This window comes from Heteronotia binoei, chromosome 6 (genome assembly GCF_032191835.1).
Source record: "Heteronotia binoei isolate CCM8104 ecotype False Entrance Well chromosome 6, APGP_CSIRO_Hbin_v1, whole genome shotgun sequence".
Classification (NCBI taxonomy): Eukaryota; Metazoa; Chordata; class Lepidosauria; order Squamata; family Gekkonidae; genus Heteronotia; species Heteronotia binoei.
In genome coordinates, this window is record NC_083228.1 from 136,683,781 (window position 1) to 136,697,903 (window position 14,123).

General features: G+C 49.3%; 1 protein-coding gene across 1 annotated transcript in view; it reads right to left on the reverse strand.

Moving 5' to 3' along the window:
- Positions 1-4,336: 4,336 nt before the first annotated feature.
- LOC132574368 (cytochrome P450 2J4-like) overlaps positions 4,337-14,123 on the reverse strand; it is a 43,351-nt gene continuing 33,564 nt past the window's right edge. Inside the window, exons 7-9 of the mRNA XM_060242731.1 lie at positions 8,570-8,757; positions 4,979-5,120; positions 4,337-4,521 (exon numbers count right to left, since the gene is read on the reverse strand). Of these exons, the coding sequence (XP_060098714.1) occupies positions 4,337-4,521; positions 4,979-5,120; positions 8,570-8,757 (515 nt within the window). The remainder of the gene's footprint in view (positions 4,522-4,978; positions 5,121-8,569; positions 8,758-14,123) is intronic.

Genomic DNA, 14,123 nt, shown 5'->3' on the forward strand with positions numbered 1-14,123 from the left:
GAGTAGTTCCGCAGGGCTCGACCCTGTTGTGGGGTTGTGGGTAATCCTGTTGTGGAACAGGAAGGCTGCCAGGCGGTGGTCCCAGTCCCCCTGCACTATGCGACCCAGGGCTTCTTTGGTGGTCCGCACCATGTGTTCTGCCTGGCCGTTGGTGGCCGGATGGAAGGGGGCGGATCTAATGTGCTGGATGAGGTACCGACTGGTAAACTCCCGGAATTCCCGGGAGGTGAATGCCGTCCCGTTATCCGTGACCAGGGTGTCGGGGATCCCGTGCGTACAAAAGACCCTCCGCAAAGCCCTGACGGCTGCTGCAGTGGAGGTGGATGCAACCGGGATCACCTCCAACCATTTAATGTAGGCATCGACCAGGACGAAGAATATTTGGCCCTGGTATGGCCCGGCAAAATCTAAATTTAGGCAGGACCATGGCCGCCGGTTAGACTCCCAGCGGTGGATGAGGGCGGATCGGGCTGGGATTCTTGGCAGGGTTGGCACCGTCTCACCCACCCCTCAATCTCCTCATCCATGCCTGGCCACCATACGTAACTGCGGGCCAGGGCTTTCATTCTCACAATCCCGGGGTGGGTTTCATGTAGGGCATCTAAAATCTGGTTGTGCATGGGGAGGGGGGAACCACCACCCTGCTGCCCCAGAGTAAGCAACCCTTGTGAGAGGATAGTTCGTCCCTGCGTGACGCGAATGGCCTGAACTCACTGTCCACCTTGCCCGTGGGCCACCCCCTCCCCACCCAGTCCAGAACCCATGAGAGGATGCGGTCCCTGCCTGTAGCCCAAGCCACCGCAGCGGCGTGGAGTGGCTGCTCGGGCAGAGACTCTATGAGCATCACCTGGTGGGCCGGGGCGGGATCTGGGTCCATTGAGGGGAACGGCAGGCGGCTGAGGGTGTCCACGTGTCCCATGGCTTTGCCTGGGCGGTGCACCAAGGCGTAGGAGTAAGAGTTGAGGAATTGGTTCCACCTCAGGACTCACTGGGACAAGATATGTGGGGTCTGCCTGTCGGGGGCGAGGAGGCCCAGGAGCGGCTTATGGTCCGTGGCAATAGTGAAGCGCCTACCATATAGGTAGTCATTGAACTTGTGCACCCCCGCCACGATTGCCAGAGCCTCCTTGTCGATCTGAGCATAGTTGCGCTCCGCGGGGGTTAGGGTTCCTGAATAGTACGCCACCGGGACCTGCCTCCAGTCTGGGAGTTGGTGCCCCAGAACTGTGCCCACCCCGTACGGGGAAGCGTCGCAAGCCAGGATCAGCGGCAGGGCTTCGTCGTAGTGGTGGAGCACAGCATTGGAGACAAGGAGGTCCTTGACTGCCTGAAACGCTGTGGCTTGGCGCTTCCCCCAAACCCACGGGGCATGTTTATCAAGCAGCTGGTGGAGTGGTTCCGCTATGGCCACTTTGTGGGGCAGGAACGAATGGTAAAAGTTCAACAACCCCAAGAAACTTTGGAGCTCCGCCTTGCATGTTGGGGCTGGGGCTTGGACGATAGTCCTGGTTTTGTCCTCCGTCGGGTGGATCCCCGATGCGTCCACGGTGAACCCCAGGAACTCCACCTGTGGTACCCCTAGCAAGCATTTTTCCTTTTTGACCTTTAGCCCCGCCGCTTGGAAGCGGCGGAGGACCTCCTTCAGGCGGCTGCTGAATTCCACTGCATCCGGGGAGGCGATTAGAACGTCATCGAAAAATGGCTGCACTCCGGGGATCCCTTTAAGAAGAGAGTCCATTATACTCTGAAAGATCCCCGGAGCTACACTAACCCCAAATTGTAGCCTCCGATCCCTAAAAGCCCCCCGGTGGGTGACAATGGTCTGTGCCTCGGCGGTCTTGGCGTCGACCGGTAGCTGCTGGTACGCTTGTGCCAAATCCAGCTTCCCAAAAATTTTAGACCCTGCTAGGGCCGCCAGTACATGGCTGACCACCGGGACGGGGTACGGGTTGTCCTGGAGCGCTTTGTTGATAGTGCACTTGTAGTCAGTGCAAATTCTCACCTCCCCATTAGGCTTCACAGGTGTGACTATGGGGGTTTCCCAGGCCGCATAGGACATGGTTCTAAGACTCCCTGGGCTGTGAGGCGGTCCAGCTCTGCCTCAATCTTTGGTTTTAAGGCGAACGGGACCCGCCTCGCTTTGAGCCGGATCGGTCGGACCAGGGGATCGAGCAGCAGGGTGATGGCGGCCCTTTGTAACTCTCCAGGGACCCATTGAAAACGGCTGGGAACTCCCGGCAGACGTCCTCAAAGCTACCCGCCTGTACTTGCTCTACCCCCACTAACTGGATCCCCAGTGGTTGGAACCAGGCCAGCCCCAGTAAGGTGGTGAGCTGGCGCTTGACCACCAGAATGTCCAGAGGTCCCCTGAATTTCCCTCTCTCTACCCGTACCTGGGCCCAGCCCACGATGTGTACTGGGGTTTTTTGGAAGTCCCTCAGAACAAAGTTAGCCGGCCTCAGTTGGAGGCGGCGGCGGGGGCACAGTTTCTTTAGGTTTTCCTCCGAAATTATGGAGATGGAGGAACCTGAGTCCACTTCCATGAGGCATGGGGCGTCCTCGATGAGGACCGTCATTTTAACCTTGTCGGGGGCTGAGAGGGGCAAGTTCAATACCTGCAGGCTGGTTGACGCTGTCATGTGGGCCTCGGTGGAGTCGTGATGCGCTGTCGGTCGCCGACGGCTGTTCTTGGCCCGGCAAGCCCGAGCGATGTGGCCCATCTTTCCACAGCTACGGCAGTCCATGTTGCGGTATGGACAGTCCCTCCTCTCGTGGGGGTCGCCACAGCTGGCGCACTTGATGGTGGATGGTCTCTCCATCGCTCTTTGCCTCGAGGAGGCTCTTGGATCTGCTCCTTGTGGCCGCTGGAGCTGGAAAGCCTCTTCGTCCTCCCGGTCGCCCGGCGCCATCTCTTTCTGGTGGACTGCCTCTCCACATGGGTGGCTGTATGCTTTTGTGGCCCTCTCGAAGGCCATCGCCTTGTTGAAGGCTTGTTGGAGGGTGAGCTCTTCCTTGGTGAAGAGCTTCTGTTGCAGCCTTTCATCTCGGAGGCCCCAGATGAATCGGTCTCTCAAGACCTCCTCCCACTTATCAAAACTGCAGTTCCCTGCGATCTGCCGGAGAGCGGCCAGGTAGACTGCCGCCGTTTCCCCAGGCTTCTGATCCCTCTTATGGAAGAGGAATCGGCGGGCTACGATGGACGGCTGGGGCGAGAAATGCCCTGTGAGGAGTCGGATGACCTCCCCGTATGTCCTCTCGGTGAGCTTCGCGGGGGCAGAGAGACAGCGCGTGATCTCGAAGGTTGCCTCCCTGCAGACGCTCAACAGGACGTCCCTCATGCGGTTGCCATCCATGATCATGTTGGCCCGCAGGTAGCACTTGACCCATTCGGTGTAGGTCTCCCATCGTTCGGGGTGGTCAGGATTGAACTCAGCAAGATGGCCCGTCGTTACGCTAGAGTTCGCCATGGCGGTGGCGGGCGTCTCAGTTTCTTGCGGTCCTGCGCCTTCCTCGTCTCCAGCCAGGTCAGGTTCCACTTGGGGAAACCCTCCTAGCTAGATCCCATCCTCGTCGCCAGTGTAATATACTCAGAGACGAGACGTGTTGAAGGCAACATGCTTTAATGGATGGCACATCACAACAGAACAGGCAACACGGGCCGGGACCCGCTTTATATACACACAGCCCGGAACGGCCCCCCAGCTGGCCCAGGCCGATCCTGGCCAGTCAAACTTCCCGCCACAGATCTTGATTGGCGGAGTCCTTTCGCACGCTTTGCCGAGTGACCAGGGGATTCCCCCTGGTCGCCTCTGCTGCATGGCCGCGAGGTGCTTTACTAAAGCACAATACACTACAGTGTTAATTTCACCTCTGAAGGGGAACCGTCAAAAGAGAGAAAAATTGTTTAAAAGGAAGGTAGAGAAGTACCTTTGGACTTGCAAGCTCAGATATTTTTTATTACACTAAGCTAGCTATGTGGAATTATTGTGCTGCTGTTCTTAGGAAATTATCTGATGAGGAACTTTAAGAGATAATGTGTATTTTGTAATACTTGTTAGCCAATTATTATTATATTTTGCAGTTTATGCCCAGTAGTTTTCTTTGTTTTGTACCAATTTGACACTTTATACCTTTACAAAGTACAGTATGTGAGGAAGATGCGAAAATGTGAAAAGAGTAACATAGTGTGATGCTCATATAAGCATTAATAGGATGCAGAAACTCTGGAACAATGAGTTGAGTAAGTCAGAGCGTAATATCGGATTAAATTTAAATTAATGATGGAGAAATAGATATGAAGCAATAAGCTACTCTAATAATTATTATGGGTCATGATTTACTGAACCCGGGGAACAGCACAGAGCTTATAATGTTGTGGAAACAGTATCAGGCCATTTGTAGGCTCTGAGTTGACTTCTGTCACTCCTTCTGGCAGCTTGAAGGTGAATGCTCTCAGCAGGATGGTGAAAAAGTAGAAGAGCTCCATCTTTGCCACCTCTTTGCCTAGACACACACGGGCTCCTGCATAAGCAAATAAAGCAAAGCCAGGAAGTGAGTAACAGCTCTACATATTCTCCAGTATTTGTCTTTTTTCAGCAGCTACTGTGAGCAAGAAACTGAGTCTCCTTGAAGATAGCCCAAATCCATAGCTTAATTTACTAAGTTTGTACTTTTGCATTTACCTGCATTTAGATGCTCTGCTCTTTGACAATCAAGGCCTCTCTGTCAATGCTAAAGTTCGCTTTTTACTCCACGGGAAACACAACTTTGTCACCACTCACGTGGCTTGCTTTTTACAGGTTGCGATCCAAATCAGAGAGGCTTTTACTCATGCATAGCCCACAGCTATTTTATGTCATTTAACTTTTGCTGGTTTTTCTAAAATTTTACTATATTTTATAGTGTTACTGTCGGTTTTAAAGTATACTGTACTCTTATATCAATGCCAATAAAGGTCTACTACTACTACAGCATTTACCTGCACCAAAGATCAAAAGTTCTTCTCTATCCACAAATTTTCCATCTTTGTCTAAAAAATGATTTGGGTTGAACTTTCGAGGGGTCTCCCATATCTTGGGGTCATAAAGAACTGAGTGTATATTTGGAAAAACGATGGTCCCCTGCAAAGAAGAATCAGTTGATTTAGAGTGCATCCACACTAGCATCTTCTGCTTTCATCCCTCACTGTCTCAGGGCTGGTCCTCATGGAGTTCCAAAGGATCCTCTTGGAACTCAGAACTCACTTCTTCAAAAATATACCAAAAAACATACGAGCCCCGCTGAATTAGACCAGTGGTCCATTTCTCACAGTGTTCAGCTGTGTTTCCTGTTTCACGCAGGATCCCCTTTCACGCAGTGCCCTTGGAGGACAAACAGGGTGTGTTGCCTCCTGGCATTGAAATTCAGAGATTCGCAATGTCTATGGAGGTTATCTTTACTCACTACGGCTAATGGCCCTTGATGGATCCTTCCTTATTTAATCTGTCTAACCCCATTTTAAAGCCATCCTTGCTTGTGACCATCATTGTACAGTTTGAAAAATGAGAAGAAAATTGGAAGTGGGGATGAGGGTGAAACCAGAGCAATCTACTTTAAGCAATCCTGGGAAATTTCTTTGGCAATATATTCTTCATCACAGCAGACTGAAAAGACATTACACCTGACTTTGTTTCAGAATTGTCTTAAATTTCGTATACAACCAATGCCTGTTTGTGCAATGAGAACTTCCCAGTGCAAGGGGTTGCTAGCAAGTATTACTTATGCTTGGTCATTGAAGCATTGTGTGGGAAAGAGTGCTTTAGGGGAAAAAATAACACGTGAGGCACTTCTGAGAGCTGTTCATCCACTAAAATTCCCTGGATGCCACATAACATGCATAGGTCTCCACAGGTGAAGCAAACTACTTTTGTGAAGGTTGAAAGTAATCATTTGCAGTGGGATCCTGTAGACCAGCGGTCCACAATCACCGGGCCCTGGACCGGGACCGGTCTGTGGCCCATCAGCAACTGGGCCGCCAGCCGAGCTGCCCGCCCCCCTGCAGCGCCCCACAGCCTCCCACCTCCCCATGCTGCCTCCTCCCCCTCCCGCGTCGCCTCCTCCTCCCTCTGTGTTTATTAGGTTAAGCCGGGGAAAGCACCTTCCCGGCTCTTTAAAAGCTCACCTCCCTCCCCCACAGCAGCAGCTGATCCGTGGGGGAAACGAGCAGCAGCGTGAGTGACTGCTGAACAAGCCGCGCTGCCTTTGCCTCCAGAGGCAAAGGCAGTGCCGCTTGTTTAGCAGATTGCTCACCTCTGCTGCCAAGGGGAGGGGGGGAGGTGAGCTTTTAAAGAGCCAGGAAGACGCTTCCCCTGGCTTAACATAATAAACATGAAGGGAGGAGGAGGCAACGTAGGAGGAGGAGGGGGCGGAGGGGCGGCGAGGCTGCGCGGGTGGGTAGGCCAAATTCAGTCCCCCCACCCTGTGTTTCCCCCACCCTGCCAGTCCCTGATGCCAAAAAGGTTGGGGACCACTGCTCTAGACTTTTGGAGACGTGAGGACAGACAACAGGAGTTGCTTCGCTGCGCTAGATCCCCCCTGCAGTAGCTTCTGTTCTGTGTCCAGGCTGAATATGAGGTGTTGCCTTTGACCGCTGAAGTCCTAAACAGCTCAGGCCCTGAAAACCTAAAGGATTGCTTCCATCCATATCAACAGTGTTGCCACCTGCTAGGTGCTAGATCTCCCACTGTTACAATTGATCTCCAGATGACAAAGATCCCCTGAAGAAAATGGCTGCTTTGGAGGATGGACTCTGTGGCATTATACACTGTTGAAGTCCCTCTCCTCTGTAAATCCCACCTTCACCAGGCTCCACCCCCAAAATCTCCAGGTGTTTCTCAACCCAGATTGGCAACCCTACATATCAGGTTGCCAGTCTGGTGAGGCTAGGGTTGCCATTTCTGGTGAGAGCAAGGTTTGGGGAGGGGAGGGACTTCAGCAGGATATTGCCTGGAGATACATCTGCACTGGGGGCTGCCCCCCTGCTTTTGCTTCCAGAGCTTTACTTGGGCATGTCTTTCCTGGTGCCTTGAGGGGCAGAGATCAAAGCAACCATGAACAGCCTCACCCCACAAGGCCAGCTTCAAGGACAGAACTGGTGAGGTAGGGTTGGGGATGATGCTACCGAGGCAGGCTCCAGCACGGGACAGTCCAGCCAGAAGGCTGAGCTTGCTGGAGGCAATGAGAGGGCTCTTTGCAAGGTGTGAAGGGCCCAGAGACCCAGTAACCTTCTGGCTATCCTGCCTGGTTGTGAGGAGGAAGCAGAGAAGGACATGGCAAGGACCAGGCGCAATCAGAGGGAAGGAGTGAAGAGATTGGCCAAGGCACCAGCCCAGGAAGAACCTGGCTCAAGATTGGGTGCTGGTTGGAGAGGGGTGGAGAAAGCAAAGGTTAAAGGGGGGGGGGGGAGAAACAAGCTCAGATCAAGGCTGTGAGAGCTGCTTCCTGTGGAAGAGAGATAGAAGGTGAAGTAATCCACTCTGCTTCCAGTTCTGAGACCTAGGGAGGGCATGGGGCTCATGGCAAGGTGTTGGAGGGATGGCCAGGCAAGACCGGGGAGGAGCAGTGCCACAGGTATGATGCCATAGACCCTACCATCCAAAGCAGCCATTTTCTTCGGAGGAAGTGATCTCTATAGTCTGTAAATCAGTTCTGGGAAATCTCCCGTTTGCACCTGGAGGATGGTAACCCTGTGATGGTCCAGAAGATCTGCTGCTGAGAACCAACCTGGTCAGAGACTGAGTTGGTGGAAACTTGGTGGGAAGCTTTTTAACTTTTGTGCTTTTACTCTGGAACTCCTCGCCACAGGAATAAGAATGGCTGCTTCCCTAAAGGCCTTCCAGATGGGATTGCTGCCTTTTATGGAAGTCCTTTAAGCTGTATCAGTAAGAAGTGTACTGGCAGGGGAAGAGTTACAATAGGACTACTATATTTTATTAATTTCTGTGGTATTCAGGGAGTTCTTCACTGTGAGTTATTATGTGGATACATTTATTTTTTAAAAAAATTAAAATGCTTCTTGGATAATGTTTGAAAACATTTCTTGGAAAACAGAACCACAACCAGGCCTCAGATTCAGCAGGAGCTCACAGGAGCACAGCTCCTGAACCTTTCTGATGGCTCCTCCTCTTCCTCTCCACCTAACCTGTCCATGAATAGTAGGTGCAGCTGCATAACAATCCCTGGATTAGGAGAGCAGGCAGCCAACCAGCAACCAGAGGCTTTGCCACACTCCCAGCAGCCCTTATTAACCCCTGGAGAAGCCTGTGCCACCTTTTCTCTACTCGTTATGTGATTTTGGGTGATGGATGGCTTACTGGCCTTTTGACTGGGGGGAGGGCAGACCAAGAGAGCCCCAGCTGAGCGAGGCTTGCATGGGCTGGCTGGATCTCTAGCCAGCTCAAGCAGACTTTGCTTGCCCAGGGGCTCTCCTTTCTTGCATCAGGTTGCTTTTGGCTGGGGAGGATATGCTAATGAGCTCCACCACCTATTTTTCTACAAATTGACCCCAGATCACAACTACAATTGTTTCTACCTTAGGAATGAACCAACCAAGAATGGTCACATCCTGCACAGATTGTCTTGGGTTCCCAGATAATAAGATACATTTGAAACGCTGTATCTCGTGAATCACAGCAGAGGTGTATGGCACTTTCTTCCAGTTTTGATAGGCGATTGATTTGGAAGAGCCAAAAACATCTTCTATCTCCTTCTGGACTTTCTCTGGGGAAAATGTTGGGAAAGGAAAGATTTATTTTGGACAGTTCATTTCTCTGTGGAAAGATGAGGAATCATTTAGAGATATTTTTTTACATCTGAAATTAGTCCATATGGTTACATTAAAATCATACTCTAAGTGGTAGCAATAGATAGAAGATCATGACTAGGGGTGTGCATTCGGTTCAGCCGAACTAAATACACCACCGAATACCTGCTGATTTGTCTGTGTTCAGGGGCCGAATACGGCTGCCGAATAACATTCTCTAATGTTATTCAGGGGCTCCTGAATAATGGTAGGAAAGGGGGTTTAAAGGGAAGCTACGTAGCTCCTTTCCTGCTGTGTGCTGCCTTTTCCTGCCTCTTCCAAAGCCTCCCTGGGATCCGAAGGAGAGGTAGAAAGGGTTCCCCAGCAGCCAGTCAAAACCATGCACTTGCAAATTGCAAATGTATGCAGCTTTGCAAGGCTGTTGTCGCTGCTGGCTGGGCTATGCCAGCCCAGCTAAGCAGCATTGTTTACTTGTAGAATTGCAAGCTATAATGTTCTCTGTCCAATCACAGGACAGTGTTGTTTTTTGAAACTGCTCTGGGCATGGGCAGAGAGCATTTAAGGAGTCTTGCTGCCTAGGCTGGACTCCACTGCTAACAACATAAACCAAAAGGGTTCCTATGACCCAAATTACTATAATAATAAATATGCATTTATTACAAGAAAGACAGGCAGAAACTCCAATCCTCAATATATAGCCATTGAAACTTAGTCCGATAATAAAATACTCAGGCCATAGTAATCACGTAGATTCCAGTAGAGCCAATGTATGCAGTCATATTCCAATGTCAAAAAAATCCCATGAAAAAATATGCTTGTGACAGGACATCTGGTATTCCACTTCCTGTTTCATAAATTTCCTTAGGCATGGGATTATAATTTTATTTCATAACATCAGTGAAGACATAGGCCCTTTTCACACTTACCGGTGGAAACCGGAAGGGAGTCAGTATTGTGCCGCTTGCAGTAATCCGAGACAGGGATGGGAGTTTTCAGACACATGTTTTTTCCCCTCAATAGGGTTCCGTGATTGAATCGAGCCATTTCACACTGTTCCACTTTTATCTCGCTTTCACCAGCGCCAGCCGTTTGCGCGCCGTTTTTTGCCTGCCGGCGCGCGCGATCTCCGGCTTTTTTTTTTTTGGAACGTCAGTTTAGATCGATATAGCGATATATCGCCGCAGCTGAAACTTGGTAACAGGTGTCCCATTGGATACACAGTTTGAGCGGGAGATCAGGGCACCAGGCATTGGTCTGTCACCTGTTGCTATCACTTCCATGCCCACACAGCAGCGATCTCTGGCATCTCAACGGAGCCTAGCCATTCCTATGGTGGTGCTGTTCTGACAGGTCGATATAGCGATATATCGCTATATCGATCTAAACTGACGTTCCAAAAAAAAACAACAACCGGAGATCGCACGCGCCGGCGGGCGAAAAAGGGCGCGAAAACTGCTCCCGGGTTAGATACTGGACATTTCAAACAGCACCCCTTAGCGATTTCAACCCGGAAGGAGGGGTTGAAAAGTGGAAGAAGCTGCTCTTTGTTTGTGATGACTCAGGCACGCCTCACTACCGGGACAGCCGCGGGAGTGTGTGAAAAGGTGAGAGTATTCCGGTAGCAGCCAGTTACTGAATCGGGTCTGTCTGAAATGCCAGCAGAAACCCGTTACTGTTCAGTAACTGGCCAGCTGCCATACCGGAATACATAGGCTGTGTGAAAAAGGCCATAATTTCAGTGCATAAACTTTTGAAAGACAAAATACTTCTTGGCTTCCTTTCACAGAATCATAGGGCGTTTTCGCACTGACCTTCAAGTGGCGCGACTACCCTCTTCACACCGGAGGATCTGCCCGGATTTCGCACAAGAAGCACCAGCGCACCCCAAAGAGCCGGCTACTTCCGTCGCGAAACCCGCTCAAATGGAAACCGCCAAGAAGCAGGAAAACGTTTGAGCGGGTTTCGCGACGGAAGTAGCCGGCTCTTTTGGGTGCGCCGGCGCTTCTTGTGCGAAATCCGGGCAGATCCTCCAGTGTGAAGAGGGTGGTCGCGCCACTTGAAGGTCAGTGCGAAAACGCCCATAGAGTTGGAAGGGGCCTCCAGGGTAATCTAGTCCGGCCCCCTGCACAATGCAGGAAATTCACAAATACCTCCCCCCTAAATTCACAGGATCCACATTGCTGTTAGATGGCCATCTAGCTTCTGTTTAAAAACCTCCAAGGAAGGAGAGCCCACCACCTTCCGAGGAAGCCTGTTCCACTGAGGAATCGCTCTGTCAGGAAGTTCTTCCTAATGTTGAGCCAGAAACTCTTTTGATTTAATTTCAAACCACTGGTTCTGGTCCTACCTTCTGAGGGCACAGAAAACAATTCCACACCATCCTCTAGATGACAGCCCTTCAAGTACTTGAAGATAGTGATCATATCACCTCTCAGCCGCCTCCTCTCCAGGCTAAACATGCCCAGCTCCTTCAGCCTTTCTTCACAGGACTTGGTCTCTAGACCCCTCACCATCTTTGTCTGGACCCATTCCGGCTTGTCTATATCCTTCTTAGAATGTGGTGCCCAAAACTGAACACAATACCCCAGGTAAGGTCTTACCAGAGCAGAGTAAAGTTGATACCATCACTTCATGTGATCTGGACACTATACTTCTTTTAGTACAGGCCAATACTGCATTTGCATTTTTAGCCACCACATCACAGCGTTTACTCATGTTCAAGCATATGTCCACTAAGATCCCCTTTTCAATTACAGGCAAATGCTCAGATGAACCAAAGTGGGCTTCGGAGTGACGTCTGGAGAAGACATCTTCAGATGAGTTTTGGGGAATTTTTTTAAAAGCGGGATTTAAGTGAAGTAAAAAGGGCTTTTTAATAAAATGTCCCTTTACTTATCCTGTTTAGGGTGGGTGACCTGCTTGGAGTTGGTTAGGGTTCTCAGGCCGAGAGGGGTTGGTCTAGTCTTCAGCAGTTAAAATTTGGTGTTTGTTTTTAAAGTTTGCTTTAAAATATTTAAATAGTTGCATTTAAAATATTATTGCTGTTGCTGTATTGCTGTTACTCCCTTTTGCTGCTGTTTGAGAGGACTGGGTTTTTTTTTCTCTCTGTTGTTCTGTAGTTAAATTTTTATTCACAAGTTGTGTCAGCTGATGGTTGCAGATTTCATTATTGTTATTTCTTATGGACAGATATGTCGAAAGAATTCACTGGTGTTTCCTTTGTTCTTTGGGGGTTGCGTTGTGGTTTTGTGGTCCTTAGTGCTCTTGTGTTTTTGTGTTTTGGTTGCACAGTGTGATTTTTGAAGGTTTGGTTTTTTAAAGTTCTTGCATTCTCTTCGAAATAGCTCTTCAAAATAGCCTTCACCTATACCGAGCTAAGATAGTGTCGCTGTATATGTTTTTTCCCACTGAACCTATGAAAGACCTATTATAGCACCTTAATGTTAATTTTAATGTAATTTGTAAATTGATTTATGATGATTTTATTGCTATGTATGATTTTATTGTATTGCATTTATACGTTGTGAGCCGCCCTGAGCCTGCTTGTGCGAGAAGGGCGGGATATAAATAAAAAGTATTATTATTATTATTATTATTATTATTCCTTTGGGTTGCTGGGAAGGGGCCTGGTGGTGGGTGTGGGTGTGTTGTTGCATTTTTTGTGTTTTATTGTGTTACACATAGTTGTGTTTTTGCCCTTTTTACTGGGAGGGGCTTGCTGCTGGTGGCATTGAGTGTGTTGTGCAACTCTTTTTGGCTTGCTCCTTTGGTTGCCTGATTTGATTTTGGTTGCCTTTTAAATTTGGTGCAGTTTGAAATAAGGTTCAGGCTTGATTGATTTGGCCTTTCGGTTGATTTCTGGCCTTGCAGAAAGCCCCCACCCCAATTTTTGAATCTCTGGTTTGAGCTAAGGTACGGTGTGTGGCACTGGCACAGGAGCACTTGTTCTGCTAAGGGACAGCACTGCCATGTGCCTTGTAATCAAACATCCCCAACACTGGACTCAACTGTAGAGATTCTCTATAAGAATCTGACTGCTGCCTAGGTTAATTTTCCCTGTCATAGAGGGAAAGGACCCGTTTTGATTGCCTCTAGAATTGGACCCCCTGGTCCAATCTTTTTGAAATGGGGGTTCTGTAGAGGAGAGGCTCCTGCAGCTGCCCTGCAAATTTGGTACCTCTCCCTCAAACCATCTCCCTCCAGCACTCCTAGATTACAGCCTATTTTGTCATTGACTTCAATGGCTCATAGGAAACAATGGTGGGATGGGGGCACCCTCTTTTAGTGCCCCTGGAATTGGACACCCTGGTCCAATCTTTTTGAAACTTGGGGGTTCTGTGGGGGAGAGCTGCCCTGCAAATTTGGTGCCTCACCCTCAAACCCTCTCCCCCAGCCACCACTCATTATACCCTATTTTGTCATTGACTTCAATGGCACTTAGGGTATAATGGAGCTGTATATTTGGGAATATCCAAACATCTCTTGAATCAGATTTGGCTGCCGAATCTGCTATTTGGGGATATTCGCTCTCCTGAATATTTTGCCCCTGAATAACCCCAATTCTGAATTTTACTGGAATTTTTTTTGCACATCCCTAATCCTGACCTCTTAAGGGAGAGATATTTGTTCCATTCTAGAAAAGAATTTAGATATAAAGGAACCCGAGCAGAGTTGATGGTCTTTGCCTTGTCCATTTTAATGACTCCGTGTTAATTCCCAATTCTACATTTCCTAGAATCCAGTGCATTGTCCAATTTAGTGGATCTTAATCTTTAATCCTGTACTGCCTACCAAGTGTGCAACTTTCCGTCTAGGATAATACACAACTAAAGAGAAACATAATTGTGGTTGACAAAATTATGCAGGGAGTGGAGAAAGTGGATAGTGGAAGCTTTTTCTCTCTCCTCCATAATACTGGAACTTGGGGGGGGGGGCATCCAATAAAATAGTTGAGAAATAGGTGCAGAGCAGAAAAAGGGAATACTTCTTTCCTTAATGAGTAATTAAGCTGTGGCAGCTGAGATAGTGATGGCCACAAGGACAGATTGCTTTAAAAGAGGGTTAGAAGATTCATGGAGGAGATCTCCATCCATAGCTACTAGCCATAGTGACTGAGGAAACCTCCATACACAAAGGCAGTGAACCTCTGAATACACGTGTTGGGAGACAGCAGCTAGGGGTCCTTGGCCTCTATGTCATGTTTATTTGGCCTTCAAGTGTGATTGGTTGGCTGTGGTGTGAAGCAGTATGCTGGACTAGATGTTATGATGAAAATTTGGTATCTCTACCTCAAAAAATAGCCCCCCAGAGCCCCAGACACCCA